The sequence below is a fragment of the Solea solea genome, chromosome 18 (genome assembly GCF_958295425.1).
Source record: "Solea solea chromosome 18, fSolSol10.1, whole genome shotgun sequence".
NCBI lineage: Eukaryota > Metazoa > Chordata > Actinopteri > Pleuronectiformes > Soleidae > Solea > Solea solea.
This window is the reverse complement of record NC_081151.1, coordinates 4,939,390-4,959,710: the sequence shown is the minus strand read 5'-3', so window position 1 is coordinate 4,959,710 and position 20,321 is coordinate 4,939,390. Positions and strand designations below refer to the sequence as shown.

General features: G+C 40.9%; 5 protein-coding genes across 9 annotated transcripts in view; 1 reads left to right on the top strand and 4 right to left on the bottom strand.

Annotated features, from left to right (window-relative positions):
• Window positions 1-939, bottom strand: part of LOC131444632 (signal-induced proliferation-associated 1-like protein 1) — a 31,085-nt gene extending 30,146 nt beyond the window's left edge. For 2 of the 3 annotated variants that reach the window (XM_058615153.1, XM_058615156.1), the window contains exon 1: window positions 743-939. The gene's annotated coding sequence lies outside the window, so the exon portion shown is untranslated. Of the gene's footprint in view, window positions 1-600 lie in introns of all 3 variants that reach the window. The other variant, XM_058615154.1, reaches the window with a different exon arrangement.
• Window positions 940-2,240: 1,301 nt separating this feature from the next.
• On the bottom strand, window positions 2,241-3,881 carry gpx2 (glutathione peroxidase 2). Its single transcript, XM_058616242.1, has 2 exons — window positions 3,248-3,881; window positions 2,241-2,908 (listed from the first exon to the last, which is right to left on the bottom strand). Exons 1-2 carry the CDS (start codon window positions 3,467-3,469, stop codon window positions 2,555-2,557), a joined length of 576 nt encoding a protein of 191 aa, XP_058472225.1. The 5' UTR covers window positions 3,470-3,881; the 3' UTR covers window positions 2,241-2,554.
• Window positions 3,882-4,013: 132 nt separating this feature from the next.
• On the bottom strand, window positions 4,014-7,955 carry LOC131445275 (ras-related protein Rab-15-like). Of its 2 annotated transcripts, none has more exons than XM_058616241.1 (7): window positions 7,484-7,955; window positions 6,354-6,414; window positions 6,215-6,275; window positions 6,038-6,115; window positions 5,846-5,935; window positions 4,871-4,961; window positions 4,014-4,788 (listed from the first exon to the last, which is right to left on the bottom strand). In XM_058616241.1, the coding sequence occupies exons 1-7, from the start codon at window positions 7,605-7,607 to the stop codon at window positions 4,670-4,672; spliced, it is 624 nt and encodes a 207-aa protein (XP_058472224.1). In that variant the 5' UTR covers window positions 7,608-7,955; the 3' UTR covers window positions 4,014-4,669. The 2 variants fall into 2 exon arrangements, with proteins under 2 accessions (XP_058472224.1, XP_058472223.1); XM_058616240.1 differs by having other exon boundaries at window positions 4,896-4,961; window positions 7,484-7,946.
• Window positions 7,956-10,382: 2,427 nt separating this feature from the next.
• LOC131445243 (protein max-like) lies at window positions 10,383-14,607 on the bottom strand. Of its 2 annotated transcripts, none has more exons than XM_058616182.1 (4): window positions 14,415-14,607; window positions 12,429-12,536; window positions 11,717-11,840; window positions 10,383-11,631 (listed from the first exon to the last, which is right to left on the bottom strand). In XM_058616182.1, the coding sequence occupies exons 1-4, from the start codon at window positions 14,448-14,450 to the stop codon at window positions 11,447-11,449; spliced, it is 453 nt and encodes a 150-aa protein (XP_058472165.1). In that variant the 5' UTR covers window positions 14,451-14,607; the 3' UTR covers window positions 10,383-11,446. The 2 variants fall into 2 exon arrangements, with proteins under 2 accessions (XP_058472165.1, XP_058472164.1); XM_058616181.1 differs by having other exon boundaries at window positions 11,717-11,855; window positions 14,415-14,606.
• A 1,841-nt stretch (window positions 14,608-16,448) lies between these two features.
• On the top strand, window positions 16,449-19,974 carry LOC131444963 (hepatic sodium/bile acid cotransporter-like). Its single transcript, XM_058615698.1, has 6 exons — window positions 16,449-16,501; window positions 17,279-17,708; window positions 18,411-18,615; window positions 18,713-18,891; window positions 19,100-19,299; window positions 19,401-19,974. Exons 2-6 carry the CDS (start codon window positions 17,320-17,322, stop codon window positions 19,445-19,447), a joined length of 1,020 nt encoding a protein of 339 aa, XP_058471681.1. The 5' UTR covers window positions 16,449-16,501; window positions 17,279-17,319; the 3' UTR covers window positions 19,448-19,974.
• The last annotated feature ends 347 nt before the right edge of the window (window positions 19,975-20,321 follow it).

The window sequence follows — 20,321 nt, the reverse complement described above, 5'->3', positions numbered from 1 at the left end:
GGAAAGAGCTGAGAAGGGACCATGTGATCACAATGCCAGCTTACTGAGCATGCAATGGGGGGGTTCATTTACAGAATTCACCATAAAACATGGCACCGTGCAGTCAGCTTGACCTCGCATGTTCAAGCAGATGCTGAACCAGTTCTGGCTGTAAACAAACCACAGTGGATTGGACAGCTGTGGCACAAGTAAATATGCCCGTGTGGCAACAACACTACGGTGAAAATGAAAGGGAAAACACAAGATTGTCACGGGTTACACGCGGCTGTGTGTGGTGTGGTGTAGTGTAGTGCACTGAAGTGTACGGTGTGCTGTGGTGTGGTGCACACGGTGCCACCTGTGAATCGCCCCTGGGACCAATGTCCTTGACATGCGCTGAAGCAGCGACGCAGCACAAACATGTATGTTTGACAACACTGGTGATAGTCGGGTACACATGCTTCTTACACACACACACATACACACACACAGTGGCACTGACTGCGCACTGGCTTCACACTGCACCTTCCCACATCACAAAGATGTGCTTTGTCCTCACACAGACACATGCTGTGTGTGTGTGTCACAAAATAACACGAGAACCACCACAGTCCCGCTCACCTTTCCTCCTCCTGTCCGCCTCAAGCTTTCTGGATGTCACACAATACGGAGCGGGTTTTTTTTTTTTTTTTTTTTTTTTCCTCTTTTTGTTTCACCACGTTAACAAGGTCCGAGACACAAACTGCGCACCGCTCCTGCTCACCTTCGCTGCGGCGTAAACGGCGGGAAAACGCACTCGCTTTCGGCTCCGAACCGGGGAAATTAGCTCCGGTGTCTTTCTTCCCCTGTGAAAGGCAACTTGGAAGTTTGATACAAAGTTACTGGTTCGCCTCGCTGCGCTATGCAGCTGCTGGAGGGATGAGATCATCCAGGCAGCCTCCCCTCTCTCACTTATCCCAGAGTCTCGCGAGAAAGCCACGGGGGGAAAAAAGCAAACGTTACCGTGGCAACAGTGCTCACCTGTGGCCGCACGGAGGAGGGGGGCGGGGGGCGGGCGACCAAGAGCTCTCACTCCGCCTTTAAAAAAGGTGAAAACAAGCAGGGACCATGGTTATAATAGATTAAGATTTTTCATTAGTTGTAGCTTTTATTTAGTTTTGACTATTTGTTTTTAAAACTAATTAGTTTTAATTGGATTTAAGATGGTTTGTACGGAAGAGTATTCAAAAAAAATGAAAGAAAGCAAGAAAAAACAGCATGAATTCTGAGATTTCTCAGCATTCTGGACTTTTTCTCAGACCTTTTTCTTTTTTATGTAATAAAAAATGTAATAATAATAATTGTATTTAATATTCTTCCCTATAGGTTTGCTAGTTTTGATTAGTTTTTATGTTTTGTAAATGCTTGTTTAATTGTTTTTGTAATATGGATTATTTGCCAGGTGCAGCATGCAAAAAGGTCATAATAAGTATTGTGTGTGTCATAAAAACCCAATAAAAGATACATGGTACATTTTAAAAATGTATGAGGATAAAATGAACAATCTTTGTGCAACAATTTAAATAAAGGGTGGATTCGAATAAACACAAAAGCCTCATTCAGGGGGTAACAAAAAAAATGAGTTTTGTCTTCAATTTCTGCCAAATGAAAAAAAATTGCACCTAAATTTTACATATTCCACCTTTATATCACATTGTCTTGTCTTTTGCAGACATAGCCAACCAAATACAACAATTTGGAATCCTCTTATTGTTCGTTTTATCCATTTCTACAGTGTTTAATGACTCGAACAGAGTGCTCCATCACACACATAAAGGATCTTTGGCACCAGATATTCCTCCTCCATTATTTCCTCCCTGCATGGACCACATTCATCACTGACCAGTTGGAATTAGGGATGCCACTATGTGACACGACACCACAGATATTTCTCTTTGGCATGCTAAGATAATGAGTCAGGCTACAACTGCCGTAGTCACCACGTGTCACCGGTGTAACAAATGTGCCCCGGGGGCAACTTGCCAGAGACGTTAGTGCAGTCAGTCCCTGCCTCCCTGGTCTGTGAAGCCTGTGGCTCTGACATCATCATCATCATCGTCATCATCATCACCACCAGCAGCTGATATGCAGGAAATCCTCCACTAATCTGCAGATCTTGCAAACAAAAACAGAAGCAGAACAAGAACAAGAGCAAGAGAACAAAACATTTGTCTGTCAATGTGTAACCAAATAAAGATGCACTCATGGGAAAGGTGTTTTTTTTTTAATGTTTCAAATGCATAGTAACACATTTGTTTGAATGTGTAATCAGATCCAGTAGCACCATCTGCTGGACAGGCCACAGAATAGGACAAGGAACCGAAGCATGCTACAGGAAATACTGCTCTTTCACTTTCACTGATAATCATGTTTCCACAAAATATGACACATCCATGCATCCACTACTGTTAAGCACTTACAAGGCCTCAGATAATATTCCCTCAGTGTTTTTTTTAAGAATATCACCCTCATTTAATAAGACTTAAAAGTGTGGAGGACGGCACCTGACTTTCATGATTGATAATCTACTAAGAAACTAGGTCTTAGTTAATCTTAACAGTCTTTGAATGTCAGGCTCAATGTCAACGGTGGGGAACTTCCTGCTGTATCTTTTGAACGGCTCGCCCTCTGGACCGATGACAAACTTCTCAAAGTTCCAAGACACGTCCGTGCGGCAGACGGGGCTCCAGACCAGGAATTTGGGGTCCAGCATGAGGGAGTTGGGGTCGTCGTCCGGATAGGGGAGCTTGTCTTTCAGATAGGCGAAGACCGGGTGTGTGTTTGCGCCGTTGACGTCGCACTTCTCGAAGACGGTGAAGTTGGGCTTGAAGCCGCCGCCGGGACGCACGTGCTGCAGTGAACTCAGGATCTCGCCGTTGGAGCAGTTCTCCTGGAAAACACAAGTGTTTCATTCTCATTTGCTTCCAGCTCACAAAGTCAATTTCGGAGCCGGTTATGAAGTTGAAATCAGAGTTATCATCTACATTGGTGTCAACAAATTGCTTGGAGCATAGTGTGTGTGTAGAGCAAATAGTGGAGGATGTTTCTTTTGAATCCAGTCTACACAGGATATGGGGAGTGTCAACTCTCCAGATCCTGTTCAAACAATGGATTTCAATGTGTCTTGAACATCTGCTTTGCCTCCCACATGCACCATAAAAGGGAAAAGGAAAAACTGTACATAGATAAACAATACATTTAAGAATTGCATATGTAGCTACATACTGACCTGAAATCCAAACTGGTTACAGGGGAAACCCAGGACCACAAGGCGATGTGGGTACTTGCTCTGCAGCTGGTTGAGCTCGCTGAAGTCCCGGGTGGTGGTGCCTCAGAGAGACGCCACGTTCTCGATGAGGACCACGCGTCCCCGGAACACGTTGAAGTCCACCACGTCGCCCTCCAGCCTGGTGGCCTTCAGGTCGTAGAAGGTCTTAGCGATGAACGTCATCCTCGTCTCCTGTGAACTGGCAGACTGGGATCTCAGTGTGTGTGTGTGTGTGTGTGTGTGACAGTATCCAGCCACTGGGTCACTCAGGTGACTCAGGTGTCAAATTGCCCTGGAGGAAACTGATCGGCACTTGACACACAACACTCTTCACAAGTTTTCAGATAAATTCATGTTCATGTTTGTTATAAATCACAATAATCACATGGAGTGTCTTGCATTTTTTTACAGCGGGTTAGAACAGAGTCAGTATTCATGAAATGGGATGATTAAAAATGGTTTTAATCAACTGAATCCTCTCACCACAAGCATGAATGTGTGTACTCGGACCTGACGTGTTCAAATAACACGCGTTATACAGTCTTCATTTGGCTTTATTATCATTATTATTAATATTTCAGGACATATCAGGTGTCTCAGTCATCAATAACTTAAAACGTGTTCACCCGCCTTTCAGAGCACGAGATTAAAAATGAATGAAGCCGCTGTTTTGTGCACGACGTCTTCACCCTCGGTCCAAATCAAGTGACTCAGCAGAGTTCCGACGCCCAAGTCATGACGTTTTAATACAAAACTTGAACACAACTTCCCCAGAATTCATACAATAACCATACAATAACTATAAATGACATTGGCTGTGGCACCGCAGCCGACCCGGGAAACATTACACTAAGCAGCAGGTGCTTCACAGTGGAGCATTCAGCAGGCGGAGCCAGTCCCATTCATAAAATAATCATTCTAGATGACAAAATTAACACGCATAAAAACTGAACGTGAATATTATAAAATCACCATATATTTATATATATGTATATATATATATATATATATATACACACACATATATATACATACATATGTGAATTTGTTGATATAGAGAGAAGGCAGATCAAATTGAAAGCGACAAGAAAGACTGTGCAAAACTGCGTTTCACTGAGAAACACTGGGGAGAGTGTGTATTTTCTGATAAATAATGCTAAAAAGGGCCAGAGCAATAACAGTCCCTGCCTCAACTGGTAACAGGTGAAGTGATCAGGCCACAAAAGTGGCCCTCTGCTGGCAGCCACTGGTAACTGCATTTACCACCATCAATGAAATGATGAAACCTCCAGAGTGCCAGAGTCAGATCACGGTGAACGTGTGTAGGTATGAGCCTCCACGGAGCAGCTGGCTTCCTAACAGGCGCAGCTGTTGACAGCGTCTTTACTCCCCTTCTCTTCCTCCAGAGCAGCCTTTTCTAAATAATCGTCCAGCGACGACAACAAGTTGTCCGCGTCTCTGTTGTGAGCCTGCAGCACCAGTTCTGTCACACGTGTGAACGCCTGATGGAAGACGGAAGAAGAACAATGAATACAAAGACACACACACACACACACACACACACACACACACAAAAATGCTCACAGGGAGTTCCTCCATTCAAGACTACCTCGCGAATGTTGCTGTTGTTTGAAGCACTGGTTTCAAAGAACTCCATGTCATAGGATTGTGCAAGCTGCAAGACACAGAGGGGACGTCGTCAGAACAACCACACACGCGGTAGCTTTAGTCTTGTTTTCTCCCATGAAGGAACACAGATAAGAAAAACAGATCATTTTCCTCCCACATTAGCACTGTATTTACAAGCGCAGTGCGACTATTGCCCGTCTGAGTGATTATTAGACCCCTCATGAATGTGCAAACCACACCCACTGGCCACATAACGTGGCAGTTAAGAACAAAAGCCTGAATAAATACAGGACAGCACAGTGGAAATGAGGAGCATTTTGACTCTTGACACAACAAAAACACGAGTCACTGAGTCAATATTTGAAAGTACTATTTTTAGGGCCACACGGCTGGTGTAGTGGTCAGCACGCGGGCGCCAGCCGCCGATAGCCGTAGAGGATTTTTTGCATTATTTGGAGCAAAGCTCAGCAAACCTCTCCCAAATGGAGCGTCCTGAATTTCGTTCACAATACTTGCGATTTTTGTACTTCAAGGGCACTCCATTTAGCATTTAAAGTGAATCAGAGTGCTGCAAAACAATACAACTTTAATGACGATACTGAGATAATAGACCTACTGCATTTATTGTTCTTAAATGTTAATATAATAATACTACTGCCTTTACATGCTGGTGTTTGGCAACTGAACCTTAATAATAACAATACAACCGATAATCAAGAAAAAAGGCTGACATAGTAACTACAATATATCATTAGAATCAATTAATTCATATTATTTGTTCAGAACTTTAACGTAACGTCTAAATGAATATCGATACAGATGGAAAGGAAAACGACTGTATGGAAAGGTGTTGTTGTTGTTGACAAACAATAAATACAAATTGAGTAAAAGAGTAAAGTAAAGTAAAATACAGTAAAGCCCAAGTCGAACCTTGCTCCCTTGCTCCTTCGTCACCTGCCTCCTCAGCTCATCATCACACTTGTTTCCTACCAGCATCCTTTGCACTTTGTCCGGCGCATACTGCAAAACAAAAAGGACAAGACAGGAGGAGGAGGAGGAGGAGGAGGAGGGGGATGAGCAACTTGTCACTCACTGAAATCCATCGACTCTTATTTGTCTTACTTCATCCACGTCACTGGCCCACTTCGCTATGTGCTGAAAGGACTGCTCGCTCGTGATGTCGTACACAAAGACGATGCCCTGCACACAATCCACAGAGACGGAGTTAACGCTACGGCGATGCGACACAAAGTAACAAGATCACCTGATCTCAAAACACACTGTATGTCGAGCGATCACCTGTGCCCGCCTGTAGTACTGTTTGGTTATGGTCTGGTAGCGCTCCTGACCGGCTGTGTCCCTGTGCACAAGACAAACGCACGTAAACCAAAGGTAATAGTAAAAAAATAATAATAATAATAATAGAGGTTTTACTCACCATATCTGTACTCGCACTTTAATTCCATCTATCTCTAATGTTTTCATTTTAAAATCAACTCCTGCAAAGAGAAGAAACAGGTTTCACAAGTGAAAAATCCTAATTTACATGGTTTATTGTGTGTTTTTTAACTGTTGACTCTAATCGACAGCATTTAAGCCACTTTTTTTTATTGCATTTAAAAAAAAAAAGATGAATACGGTCTATGACCCACTTATCTGGTACATATTTAAGATTTTCTTTAGGTTAAACCACCCGTACCGTACTTCAAGATAAAATGAAATAAAATAAGATGAGGTAACTCAGTTAGTTTCCACAAAAAATGTGTTTCATTAATGCAATCACATGTCAGATTATTAAAGGCTCCTGAGTAAATGCTTATTTATCCTTTACTAAATCAATTCATCTGTTTCAAGTGTTCATTTAAAAAACAAGTTTTTTAAGCTTCTTAAATGTGAATACTTTCTATATTATGTGCTCCACAGGACAAGGAAATCATTACAAGTGGGAACAATCGATTTGTGGACAATTAGCAAACAACTAATTGCTTGACGAAGAAAATAATCAACAGATTAATCACATATAACAATAACATAACATAGATTTACTGTGTCACAGCAGCACAGAGAGTGAAGTTAAGGGTAATAAATATTATGAAAAATATATGAAAATATAAATATAATATATCTATGAATGTACGATATAGACTAATGTTGACCATTAAGATGATAACAAATACAGTATAGGCATAAAATAACCAACAATCTAGTGTAAACAAGGATTAAATATCACATAATATTGCATTTATAACAGCGTGAAAGTGTCGTTTCCACAGTGCTGGTGCTGACATGTTGTTCAGTCACTTTCAGTTGTGACCTGAGGCTGTTTGCACTCTGTAATCCTGTTGACTAAGTAGGCCTTCTTATGGCAAAATGGGGGAATTTCAGGAAATTCTTACAAAACATTTATTTGAAAATAATCCAGTTATGTAAAACAAAATGTGTGTGTGTGTGTGTGTGAATTATGTGTGATGTGTGTGTGTGTGTGTGGTGCACCCTGCAACTGACCCGCACTCATGAGATAAGTTTGACAGGTGGTTTTCACCGCGGACCTGTTGGTGAGTGTCTTACCGATGGTGGAAATATGAGACGGATCAAATTCACAATCCGTAAACCTGCGCAACATGCACGTCTTCCCGACGCCCGAGTCCCCGAGCAGGAGCAGCCTGAACAGAATGTCGTACTGTTTAGCCATGACCGACCCGCACACAGCTCCAACATACGGGAGGAAGAGAGTGACACTCCCGTCAAACTCCTGACTGATGATGACTCCACACACCGGGCCACACTGCGCTGCCTTCACGTACCGTCGGGAAACGGGAACTTCTCTCGTCTCACGTTCTCTCGGGGTAAACGAGTCGTTGCGACTTTAATGACAGTTTTTCCATTTATGGAGTAACCTGTCGATTATTTCCTAAGATTAATCGATTAGTTGATACATTTGTAAATGACTTAACCCTTGTGTGGTGTTCGGGTCTGTGGGACCCGTTTTAATTTTTTATTAAAAGAAAAATGATACAATTAATTAATTTTTCAAACTGAGACTCACTGACTTTGGCTCATTTTCTGTGAAGAACATATATCAGAATACATGGTTAATGACCACACACCATACACCCCCCCCTACACATTTCTATTACATATAAGATGTCTAATAGAAGTGTGGAAATTGATGTTCTGTGTACCACACACACACACACACACAGCAGGCCTAGACAGGAGGAGGACAGAGTGTAGGTACACAGAACATCAGAGGGTCAAATGTGCGAGAAATGAGAGCAGACAGTGTTGACAAACAATGTTGCAACCTTGTGTGGGAACCGCAGGTGCAGAAACACAAAAGAAGCAGTTCCCACACAGTTCCTCTCAAGAGAGAGAAGTTTTTGATGATGATGTAGAGGGAGAGGATTCAGAAGAAGAGGTTTCAGAATTTGAGGATCACATTTCTGAAAATTCAGAGTCTGACAGTGACTCTGAAGAAGATGATGAGATTGAGCATCAGCCAGTTCCAAAACAAAGACGAGCCACAGGACCAGGCCGTCAGCTGCCATCCCCAGGACCAAGCCATCATCAGCCAGCCCCAGGACCAACCGTCAACAGCCAGCCCCAGGACCAAGCAGTCAGCAGCCAGCCCCAGGACCAAGCCGTCAACAGCCAGCCCCAGGACCAAGCCATCAGCAGCCAGCCCCAGGACCAACCGTCAACAGCCAGCCCCAGGACCAAGCCGTCAACAGCCAGCCCCAGGACCAAGCAGTCAGCAACCAGCCCCAGGACCAACCGTCAACAGCCAGCCCCAGGACCAAGCAGTCAGCAGCCAGCCCCAGGCCCAGAACAAGCCAGTCAGCATGGAGCAAGTGAGGAAATATGGATGTCAAAAATTCTGAAATTGAATGGTCTTCTCGCCCAAGAAAAGAGCCACCCCGCAAGGCTGCCAAACGTGTTAAGGATGCAACCAGGGCCAACACGGATGGCAGTTACTCACACACAGGACATCAAGTCTTCTTTTGAGCTTTTCATCCCAGATTCCATCCAGGAAATTATTCTTGACTGCACTAATTTAGAAGGAAGACGTGTTTTTGGAGAGAGGTGGAAGGAAATGGACCAAACCCAATTACATGCTTACTTCGGAGTTCTCATCCTTGCTGGAGTTAACCATATATATTGTTTATACTGCTTGTAATTGGGATAAGGTAAACATCTGTTCAGTATTTTAACATAAAAGTGTTTGATTGTGAGGCATTAAAAGCCACAAAATGCAACGGGTCCATCAGACCCACAAACGCTGCCTGAGTAACAACAATATGAACATTACACAAGGGTTAAACTGTGGAAGCCCGTTTCTGCCACAAGGGGAAAAAAAGAGTCAAATCATAATTATGAGATGCTAAGCCATTATTATGAGATAGTAAGTCATTATTATGACATAGTAAGTCATCATTTTGAGATAATGTCCCATAATTATGAGGTGCTAAGTTATTATTATGAGATGCTAAGTCATAATTATGAAATGCTAAGTCACTATTTTGAGACAGTAAGTCATAATTTTGAGATAATATCCCATAATTATGAGATGCTAAGTCATAATTGTGAGGTAATATCCCATAATTATGACTTGGTGTTTCATAATTATGAGATACCTTCTCATAGTTATGACTTATTATGTCTAATATATATGTTAATTATATAAGTGGCAAAAACGGGCTTTCATAGATAATTGAGCCTCCTGACCACTAGTTGGCAGCAGATTTTTTTCTGTAAGGTGATATTTGTAATGAAGTATCACCATATCTAAATATACCAGTGCATATTTAAGTGCAGGTATAACAAAAGTAGACATACTCTACCACTCCCCTTTTCCAATCTCATCAGAAAAAAATCAGTTCCACTTGTCCGCCTCGTAAGCATTTGCTTCAAAACCTGAAATTCCCACAGTAGAAGTTGCTGCAGAAGAAACGACAGCCTCCTTAAAGCAAGGCTCTTCCCTAAAGTACAAATAAAAGCTATGAAACCAAACAATTTTCATTTTTAAAACTATTGTACACTTACTTGCAAACATACTTACATACAAATCCTCCTGAATGCGACACAACCTGATGACGCTTGCATTGCAACGAAGCTACTCGTCATGCGTTTTTCCTGTGGCACTTGAAGGCAACACACGGCCTGCATCCTTGAGGAGGTAGCCTCCTTCAGAGGGAGTGTCAGTGAGGTGAGGAGTGACCTCCCAAAGCTGAAACACCACAGACAGGTCCTCAGAGAGAGTTCTCAGACCAGCCATTATATAAGAGAACAGCACTACACAAACATTCGGATTCTGAAAATGTACAAAAAGCTTTAAATTAACTGTACATTTGGAGAACTTGTTGCTGTAATTTTCTTTAAAAGCAAATTGTCAATCACATTAAGTCATTTGTTTTGCACAGTTCAAACCAGCTTGTGTGGGGGGAAAAAAAATATGAAAAACACCGGATCACAAATACATCCCAAAAGGATAAAATAGTTTTATTTATAGTTACATAATAAAGGTATGCCTTAACTTGCAAGACAACCATTGGTAGTATGTACAACATACCTGTAAGTAGGAATTGAAGAAAACAAATATTGATTACATACACACTATTTTACAGAAGCGTATTGTACTCACTTGGGAGGGGGGGGGGGTTGTTTTTCTGAATTACAATATTCAGGAACTTGTATCTAACTCTTTAAGAAAAACAGAACACAAATAAACAATTATACAAATATTTGAAGAGACAGCTTTTCTTTTGCAGAACTGACGCACTATTTGTGTTATATATACTACACACCAACATGGACTGCCATTGACAAAAATAAACAACACTGCCCTGCAACTGCATTTTTAACATTCAGCATCCATCAAGGGATATTTTTATACCCACATTTTATTGAAGAATAACAATACTATTAAAAATAGAAGGAAATAACGAGTTGAACCTGTGAAAAATCCACGAAAAACAACAGGTCAACTTGTTCATCTCACTGTGTTTTTAAGCCAAACAGAAGAATATAAGTGTAAGAAATGATTTTTTTTTTTTTGGCGCATCACCATCACCATCACCATAAGTGGAGGGACTCATTTCAGGACATACCATAAATATTTAATTTTTAAAAGCAACTTCACATTCGTCTGAAAAAGTATCATTATTAAAAAGGAGGACTATCCCTAATTAGCATTGTGTCAAAGGTCTTAAAAGTTTGACAACTGCTGCACAGAATTACAGAGGATGTTCAAAAAGGAACAGGTCGCTTTACTAAAGCCTCACACCTTGTCTTCTCAACATTAGATTATGAAATGGTAATCAAGGGTTTGGTACTCCTTTAGAAGCTGTATGGCCACCTCAAGGCCTTAAAAGTTGATTCCTCAGCCACAAGAGGAGTGCTTTCCAGAAGAAAATAAGGAAAAGTATAAGCATTTTATACATAATAGCACCAGGCAGGACTGGATGCAGACAGGTAAGACTAGCCGGGGGGCTGGTAGAGAGTCAGTTCAGAGAGCTTGCGAGATTCACAGGCCTAGCTGGGCTCTGCGCGAAGCTTCTTCCTGTTGGGTGGTTCTTCTGGCTCCGATTCAGAGCTCGAGTCGGACCCGCCATCGAAGGCGGACACAGCACTCCCTTTGCGGTTCGTGTACATGCTGCTGTCAGACGAGTAGCTCGCCTGGAGCTGATTGTTCCCCTTAGCCTTCTCCAATGCACGCACTGCAAACATTCAACACAGTGATATATACTCACTCAATACTCATCACACACAGCAGACTGTGTCACAAACCCTGTCCACACTCACCCTGCTGCTCCAACAGAGCATTCTGCTTCTTTAGGTCATCAATGTCTTGCTGATGAGTATGGTTTTTCCGCCTCATGTACTGGATGTACTCGGTTGCTTTGTCTAGAATCTGTGCTCGGGACGCCTGTTTAACAGAGTTCTGTCAGCAGAAATTTCAGAGCCATGGAGTAACGCTGTAGTGTCTTTTCAATTCAAGTGCAACAACAAGTTATTCTCACCTGGACAACTGGTCCGACAGTTACGCAGGGATCAACATCTCATGCGTGTTCAATTTGGTAAAGTTTGGTAAAGCACATTTCAGTAATAATACTAACTTTACATATCATATGAACAATGCTGATATTTACTGCAAGTATACACATCTGCGTACTTCTTTTACCAAAATTTAAGGAAGTAAATAACAAACATAACAACTATAAGTCAACAAATGTGGGCACATGTGCTCACACTGACATTATACATAAATATATATATATATATATATATAAATAAGAGTAAATAACCAGTGAATAAGACACATATTTAATTTGTATTTTGAGGCTAGTAAACCGATATTTTTTTTGTACATTGTGGAATATGTTAAAGTGGCCCAATGATAACTGAGAATTTAAAAGCTAGATGTGAACAGACCTGCTTAGGACACAGCACTAACTAATTAGCCATGTAATGCTCCATGTAGTGTTGATTATGAACATGATTTCTCTCCTCTCACCTTCTCCCCTTGCAACTCGGGCACAGAATCTCGTAGACTGTGAAAGCTGTCTTTAATGTGGTCCCTGCGTTTGCGCTCCAGCGCATTGTGATGTGCTCGCTTGTCTGCCTGCAAAAGGACACAAGATAAGTCTTAAGCGTTTGTCACATGATTTCCATTGCTATTCTATTGATGCATGAGACGAATGATTCAGTACATATGTCAGCTTCAAATACCTAAGGAGTTTTATCCTTAGGTATTATGTGTCCTAGAAATGTTTACTTAAAAAAAAAAAACATACCTCTGTAGTGTTGACAGACCAGTAAAATAATAACCTATAAGTAACAAGAACTCTGAATTTGTTTTCCTTTGTTCTACATTCAGATTAGAACAGTAAGTTCTAATTTTTACTAAATTTAACATTGTGAAAAAACACACTGTTTTCTTTGCATTTACGTTCCATTTTTTCGTCTTTGCAATGACAACAAATTTGTCACAATACTTGACCTGGAAACTTTGTTTAATGCTTAATGGAGTAAATCAACCTTTTTAGTCATCTTATAGTTTATATGAATATTTTCAATTGAATTCATTAGTCCTACTGAACACCACAGTGTCATATAGGAGCAAGGAGAAGCAAAGAGAAGACGACAGTGAGGCAAAATTACAGGTGCTAAACTGCTGTGAAGCACCAAGAACAGACAACAACAAAAAAACCTTTATATGGACACTGTAGGCAGATGATGATCCAGAGATGGATCAATCCATGTCTCCTGTGAAATATCTGATGAGTTTAACAGGGCATCAAATAGGTACATCACGGGATCTGTCTAACTGAAGAAAACGTCTGTGAAAAGTTAAAAGTCTAGGATTTCTCTATTTATTCACAACATAGAGGACAAAGTGCATAAAGTCTTGAACACGGCATCTCTTAACGTAGCTATCTCACTGACCCCTCAGTCAAGTAGTGACGCCCAGGGATTGTTAACTAATTAAAATACAGATATCTGCACTGGTTCATAATCATATTACACGAGGAAGGACGACGATATATACACAAATCGATATCCTTTTATTTAACAATAACAATTGTTACACTAAAAGGTAGATACTTGTTAGCCTAGCACACCCTCACAATCAAACTACTGGAAGAGAATTGTTTAGGTAGTTGTAACAAGAGACTATTTATTTTGGACCCCTGAGTTTTGTTTACACTGATATGTTTTTTTAAGGGTAACACAATATTATATGTGGGGGGCATTAAGATGTTCAAGTATTTAAAAGAAAAAACTGTGTGGTTGGACTGGAAATAATGTGTCTGCAAGTTATATTATTGCAATACTCAATACTAAAAACAATTGCATACTTTTCTGTTGTCGTGCAGCCCTTCGTTTTACCCTGTTAGCTAGACAACAAGATGACTATATATAGCAGTGGGCTGACGTGAAGGGATTACCACTTTATCGGTAATAAGAGTCAAGAGCTATCCAGTGTTAACAAAAATGACGCTCAGCACCGCGAAAACAACATTGGTATCACCCAATGACGAGCTATTTATTCGGGGGACACAGCAGTGTTCATACGGTCGCCCTGTCACTCAGTGAAGCTGACCTTGCCTGCATCAGTGTCACTGTCGTATCATGTTATTCCAACACCTGCAGCTCCCGCTTCAAACACTGCGTTTTACAGCTGGTCGTGGCAATAACACGGACGTTCAGAGTGAGTGGCTGTCAGTGTGTGTGTGTGTGAAACACTTTGACTCACGAGAACACACGATAACAGTCAGCTTAAGCACAGCAGCTCCATTTCACCGCAGAGCCCCGCATGTTAACTTTGAACACATTGCGTATTGAGCCCCGACACATTTCCCCGTTTTGTCTAAAACTGTGTTGTTAGCCGAGAGCCCGTAAGCTAGCTCATTAGCTACATCAGCGCAGACTGACAGGACATGTTTAAAGTTAGCTAACAAGCTACCTAGCTACTTCTAAAGGAAACTCAAGCACATACATCGCTGTCGACGTCGATGTCATCGTTTTCGCTCATTCTTCGTTTTAGAAAAATTAGGTACGGGAAAAGAAAAGCAGGCTGCTGTCAAAAACAAAGTGCGGACGACAACTTGAAGCGAATCATAAACATGTAGCCCAGCGCTGTGCTACGGCAGAGACATGACGCTCAACGGGTCTCCCTACACGTGATTCGCCTACACATGGACAGGAAAACATACACGGCGCAAGCTCCGCAAAACAAGGCATTGTGGGTAATGGAGTCGTTTGATGACATGGAGCTTGCTTAACACGCCTGCCGTTTCTGGAGACTAGTCTACATTTCCCACAAGACGCCGGAAGTAGACACGCCCACCACAGTGTACACTAGTATGCAAAGAGCTCCACTTTTAAGATAAAGTGGACATAAAACAAGGCTAGTTCGAGTTTGAAAATTATATGACATTTATATTCTTTTTTTTTTTTTAAATAAATACAATTTGTTAATTTCCAAACAACTGTCAATACATTTTTAGATTTAAATTTACAGCAGATTATGGCCTTGCTATTTTTTAATACAACAAGTAATGGCATAAATTCTTCAAACAAAACCACAATGCAACTTATTAATTAAATAAATTCATTAGAGTTTGATTTTTTTAGTCACAATTAAATATAATTAATTACAAAAAAAAAGAAAAAACTGAACAACATAACTTAAAATTGAGTACACAACATGGCATGCATCGGTTTGTGTGAATATGTACTCTATGTGGGTTTGTGTTGCACTACTATATACACCTTATAGACGACAACACGTGTTCCTGTACATTACAATCTGCAGTCTCGCAATTCTTACACACTGGACCTTTTAAATTGTTCAGTTTCCTCAAAAAGAGGCTTTATTCTCCACATGAGGGTCGCGGGGGGGCCAAGCCAATCCCAGCTGACATAGCTGGGATCGCCAGTCCATCACAGGACAAAGACATAGAGGCAAAACACGAATTCACCCTCACATTCACAACTACAGCCAATTAACATATGCATGTTTTGTTTTTGACTGTGGGAGAAAACACGGAGGCAACATGCAAACACCACACAAGAAGGCCCTCAATCAAACTGGGGACCTTCAGTTTGAATGTCATTTTCCTGGCCCTTTAATAACTCTCTGCACCACACCGTAGTTTGGTGCAAAAACATTCAAGCCTTGTTTTACACATGTGATCTGTAAGGCGAGGTGCAAATAAAAGGTCTCGGTGTACAAAGCACCCCAGTCTCACAACACTGGGCCCCTTTTGTTTCCGACTGGCAACTCCGCCAAGCAAATTTACTACTCTGCCTGGTTGCTTCATATTAATTGCAAGTCCACACATGCAAGTGAGAGGCCAAATGGACATACTGCCTCTTCAGAACAACAGAAGCAATATCATTCACTCGTCATTATCAAAGCCCACTGATGGCAAACTTTCCCACGGTGCTTGAAAAAAGAGGAAAAAAAGGGGGGTTCTTGTAATTGGCATAAAAGCAGGATTCCCTGGAAGTCTGTGTTACACGTGAACATCAACACCGCAGTGCACGGCAGGGATAGTTCCAACAACAGATGTCCATGTGACACAGAGAGGCTGTGCATACCAGTGACTCAAGCTGAAAACACTTTGCAGTAGCTCCGAATAATAAATGACTGTTGTAACTTTTTCCACATTTACGCCAATATTTGTTCACTTTTGTTGAATATATATGAATGTATATGTAATGTAATGTATATATGTTCATTTCCCCCTATATTAATTCAATATTTGATTCTATAAACACAGTCCATGTCAAGATTTATTCTGGTACTTCCAGTTACCGACTGCGTGAATTTTCACATGTATATTTAGATTTAATATTTAAATTGAATATCTATGTTTAACCATTTAGATTTTATATTTACCATTTAGGTGCAACATGTAATATTGAGATCAATATTGAGCCACTTTACAACCAGCAGCTCATAGGTGCAAGGGTGCCGTGCAAAGAGCAGAGGAGGTGGGGACAAAGTTGTGATGAGAAATGCACACAAGAGAGTTGGGAGCACAGTTTGAAGCTGCTGAAGCCAGCTGGGGAAAAAAGGTAGGAATGTTATGATCTCTCTGTTTTTAGGAGGATAAGATGAGGACTACAGCGCTCTCGTATTCTGATCAATTCTATTTTAATAAAACACAAGAAAAGAACGGACTTAAATCTTATTCTTCTGGACTACGAAAAACTACCGTTTTGCTGTCTGTCAATTGTGGACTTGTTTCCCCCCTTCTTTCAGCTGCAGACTCATCTGTTTCGAGCAGCACAAGGAACAACCTGAATATTAGAACTTTAAGTTCTATTTTCAGTTGAATTCAATATGCATTTAATTTGGGACGTGCAGTAGCTACAAATAGGACTTATTAGACTAAATCAATATTGAGAATATAGAACAGTTCATTCTTTGTGGGTATGATGAAATTACATTACATTACATTACATGTCATTTAGCAGACGCTTTTATCCAAAGCAACTTACAATGGAATTGAGTACAATCAGCCAGCAACAAAATGTCTGGATTTTTGCTTAATCTAACCATGAAAAGACCAGAGAATGTCCTGTAACTAAGTGCTTTTGTCCATTTTTCCTGCATGTTAAAATACAGTTCTAACAATTTAAAATGAAGAAACACAAAAAAGGGGTTATCTAGAAAAACACTGCAGTTGTACACGAACAACAGATGTTGCGTGTTGAATTTGAAATTGGAGTCTTGAGTCTTTGTTTCTCAATGTTCAAAAACACTGGTGACAAAGATGCTGATTGACGTGCAACTTCTCAGCTTTTCTTGTGTTTTAAATCCTTTGCAATCCTTGGCGCGCTGTGTGACAGGTGAAAGCCCCGAAGCAGAGCAGGACTGGTGGAATGCCAGGATGAACGTGACAACACTCTACACGGGAGGCATGAGCGTCTACAGCCAAGGAAACGCCTCGGGCAATGGAAGCGCTGGTACCCTGGGCTCCTTAAACATCGAGAACAAAGTGATGAACGTCTTCAGCATTCTCATCCTCACCATCACCATGACATCTCTCGGTTGTTCGATGGAGATTTCAAAAATAAGGGGCCATTTATTTAAGCCAAAAGGAGTAGCCATTGCACTGGTGGCCCAGTTTGGTATCATGCCATTCACTGCTTTCTGTACAGCAAAGTTGTTACGGATGAACGACTTAAAGGCTGTGACTTTGCTCATATGTGGCTGTTGTCCAGGGGGAACCTTATCCAACATCTTTTCCCTGGCCATTAAGGGCGACATGAACCTCAGGTGAGTCCTTATTAACCCTTTAACGCACCTAGACACCTATTGGCATATTGTTAAAAAATGTATGCCAGGTCATGTTCTCAATTTTTATCATGTACTTTTTTTGTTTTTAGTGCATTGTAAACAACGTTATCTTAAAATACTCACACTTACACACCTACGCACCAAAATGTGCTCATTGAAACCCACTTGAATCACTATTTTTGACCCTGCTCAAATATAAAAGAATATAAAACGTGCTCTGGGTGTGTCAATGTGAGCACTTTATGAAATCCGACATCGCAGAAGAAAAAATTAATGCAAAATGAATAAATGTTTATCTGCTGATAATCCACTTTACATGAAGTACATTGAAAATAATTAATTTATTGTGGGGTTTTTTAGACCATAAAATGAAATTTGCGTCTTGACAAAACCTGGCAATTTAACGGTTTAAAATTAAAAAGATGCGTTTGATATGTATGGAAAGGACTGATGTTGGTTTAAAATATAAAAAGAACAACTTTTATGAGCACATTATGATGCTCCAGGTGTGTTAACGTAACTTTTTTGAAGGGTAAAAGCATTGACTGTCTTGTCACATATGGCTACTTTAACTGTGTGAGAAGAGTTTGCTGCCATTGAGCTTTCTGTTGCACAAAATGTCCTTTTCCTTCAGACAGGTCAGGCTATCAATGTTTCTTCTCTCTGACACCCCCCCTCTAGCATCGTGCTGACCACTTGTTCCAGCTTCGCAGCCCTGGGTCTGATGCCTTTAATGCTCTACATTTACTGTCAAGGCTTTGCCAATCTGACACACGCCGTGCCGTACGTCAGCATCGTCACGACTCTTGTGCTCACGCTGGTGCCGTGTGCCATTGGCATAACCATCAAGTATTACAAGCCAAAGTACACAGCGATGATCCAAAAAGTAAGACGCAGCCATTCTTAGCAAGATACAACACATTTGATAGAGAGGTGCCATGTTCAGATTCATGTACAGGGACTCTTGTGACATGCTTTCACAGGTCGGCTTCAGCATCCTGGTCCTCTCCTCCATCCTGGCTGTAATCCTGTGTGGTGTTGCCGTCAAAGAACTCCTATGGAAGGTTCTCACACCAGATAATTTGACAGCGGCCGCACTGATGCCGGGGATTGGCTACATCATGGGATATGTCCTGTCGCTTCTTTTCAGATTCAACGCTCCGTATGTGAACGAACACCACATATACTGATCTGTGTCTTCTTCAACATGTAGTACTTTAACTCACTTGTAAATAATGCAATAGTGGTCAAAAGCCTAAAAAAAAGAAGAATGAAAATCCACTGAAACGTGGAATTTCAAGCCGTTTCACTTTTTTCATGTATTTTGGAAACACGAAAACTAATAAAACGTTGCTACTCACGTCTTTCAGATGCAGGAGGACCATCTCCATGGAGACAGGGTGTCAAAACATTCAGCTGTGCTTTGCCATTCTGAAGGTGGCTTTCCCCCTGGAGGTCATCGGACCCATATTTCTCTTCCCACTGATCTACATGACGTTCCAGAGCGTCGAGGCCCTTCTCCTGATCCTGTGTTTCAGATGTTACCAAACGTTCACGGCGCCAGCTGAGGGTAAATGTCACAGCTGTCTTCCGGTTTGGGGGGGGAGCCTGGGGCTGCACACGTATTAGTGTTTGACAACAAAAAAACTAATATTGTCTGTCCCTTTTCAGATTTGCAAGAGTGCAGCAATGTTGACATTAAACCAGGGGAGCCATGATGATGACGTTGGCAGGCCTGAATACTGACACAATAACTGTATAAAAACTAATACTTGCATCGTCAGTAACAGGTTTTTAACCTCTTGACGTGAGCCTTTTCCTATTTTAACCCACCGTGTTGTATTTTTCTGTTTTATATGCTTTTATTTTCCTATTATTGTGAAGCACTTTGAGCTTATTTTTTTAATTATTATTAATGGGGTTCATTTAATGTAACATATTTTAAAGCAAAATTGGCAAATTGCAATTTTTTCTATTTTTGATAGTTCTATGTTGTAAGCCTTTTTTTTGTAATACTCCTATATACTTTTTTAAAATACTCTTATAATACTTTTATAATTGAATGTATTGCACAGTAAATATTAAACTGAAGCTTGACTTTGATATTCATTTTTCAGATATTTAACTTCACTTCACATCACGATAGAACTAAGACCAGAATCAGTCATTCATGACAAAGGAGCTGCACTTACCGGTGATTGGCTGAAAAATGGACAGATATCAAATACAGTGTTTTTAAACATGAGTTTCTCTCTTTCTTGCATTGCATCTCATGTAAAATTAGGTAATTAGGTTGTGAAGCTTCAATGTGTGTGTCATCACTATCACGGTCAAGCCAAATCTCAGTCAAAAACATACGACTGATATAATCCAACATCAAAATCATTAATAAAAAAGTACTCATTTAGAAGAGGTTTAACATTTAAAAGAGCCATATTCAGGGAGGATGTGTGGTGTTGGCGGCAGTGGAGAGAGTACCTGGTTCACATCTACAGATCTACAGTCAATCACGTTATGGTCTGGACGACGACGATGATGATGATGATGATGATGATGATGATGATGACCAACGGTGGACAGCTGCATGAAAGT

What these genes read in the sequence shown, in the direction of transcription:
- LOC131445243 (XM_058616181.1), bottom strand. Translation starts at nt 14,450, where the DNA reads ATGAGCGAAAACGATGACATCGACGTCGACAGCGAT. An exon ending in CCGAGTTGCAAGGGGAGAAG is followed by an intron (nt 11,856 to 12,428) that starts GTGAGAGGAGAG and finishes TTCTGCTGACAG; the next exon opens with AACTCTGTTAAACAGGCGTC. An exon ending in TGCTCTGTTGGAGCAGCAGG is followed by an intron (nt 11,632 to 11,716) that starts GTGAGTGTGGAC and finishes GAATGTTTGCAG; the next exon opens with TGCGTGCATTGGAGAAGGCT.
- LOC131444963 (XM_058615698.1), top strand. Translation starts at nt 17,320, where the DNA reads ATGAACGTGACAACACTCTACACGGGAGGCATGAGCGTCTACAGCCAA. An exon ending in ACACAGCGATGATCCAAAAA is followed by an intron (nt 18,616 to 18,712) that starts GTAAGACGCAGC and finishes ATGCTTTCACAG; the next exon opens with GTCGGCTTCAGCATCCTGGT. An exon ending in GTTCACGGCGCCAGCTGAGG is followed by an intron (nt 19,300 to 19,400) that starts GTAAATGTCACA and finishes GTCCCTTTTCAG; the next exon opens with ATTTGCAAGAGTGCAGCAAT.
- LOC131445275 (XM_058616240.1), bottom strand. Translation starts at nt 7,607, where the DNA reads ATGGCTAAACAGTACGACATTCTGTTCAGGCTGCTCCTGCTCGGGGAC. An exon ending in GTCTCATATTTCCACCATCG is followed by an intron (nt 6,415 to 7,483) that starts GTAAGACACTCA and finishes TTCTCTTTGCAG; the next exon opens with GAGTTGATTTTAAAATGAAA. An exon ending in ACAACAGCAACATTCGCGAG is followed by an intron (nt 4,789 to 4,895) that starts GTAGTCTTGAAT and finishes GTCTTCCATCAG; the next exon opens with GCGTTCACACGTGTGACAGA.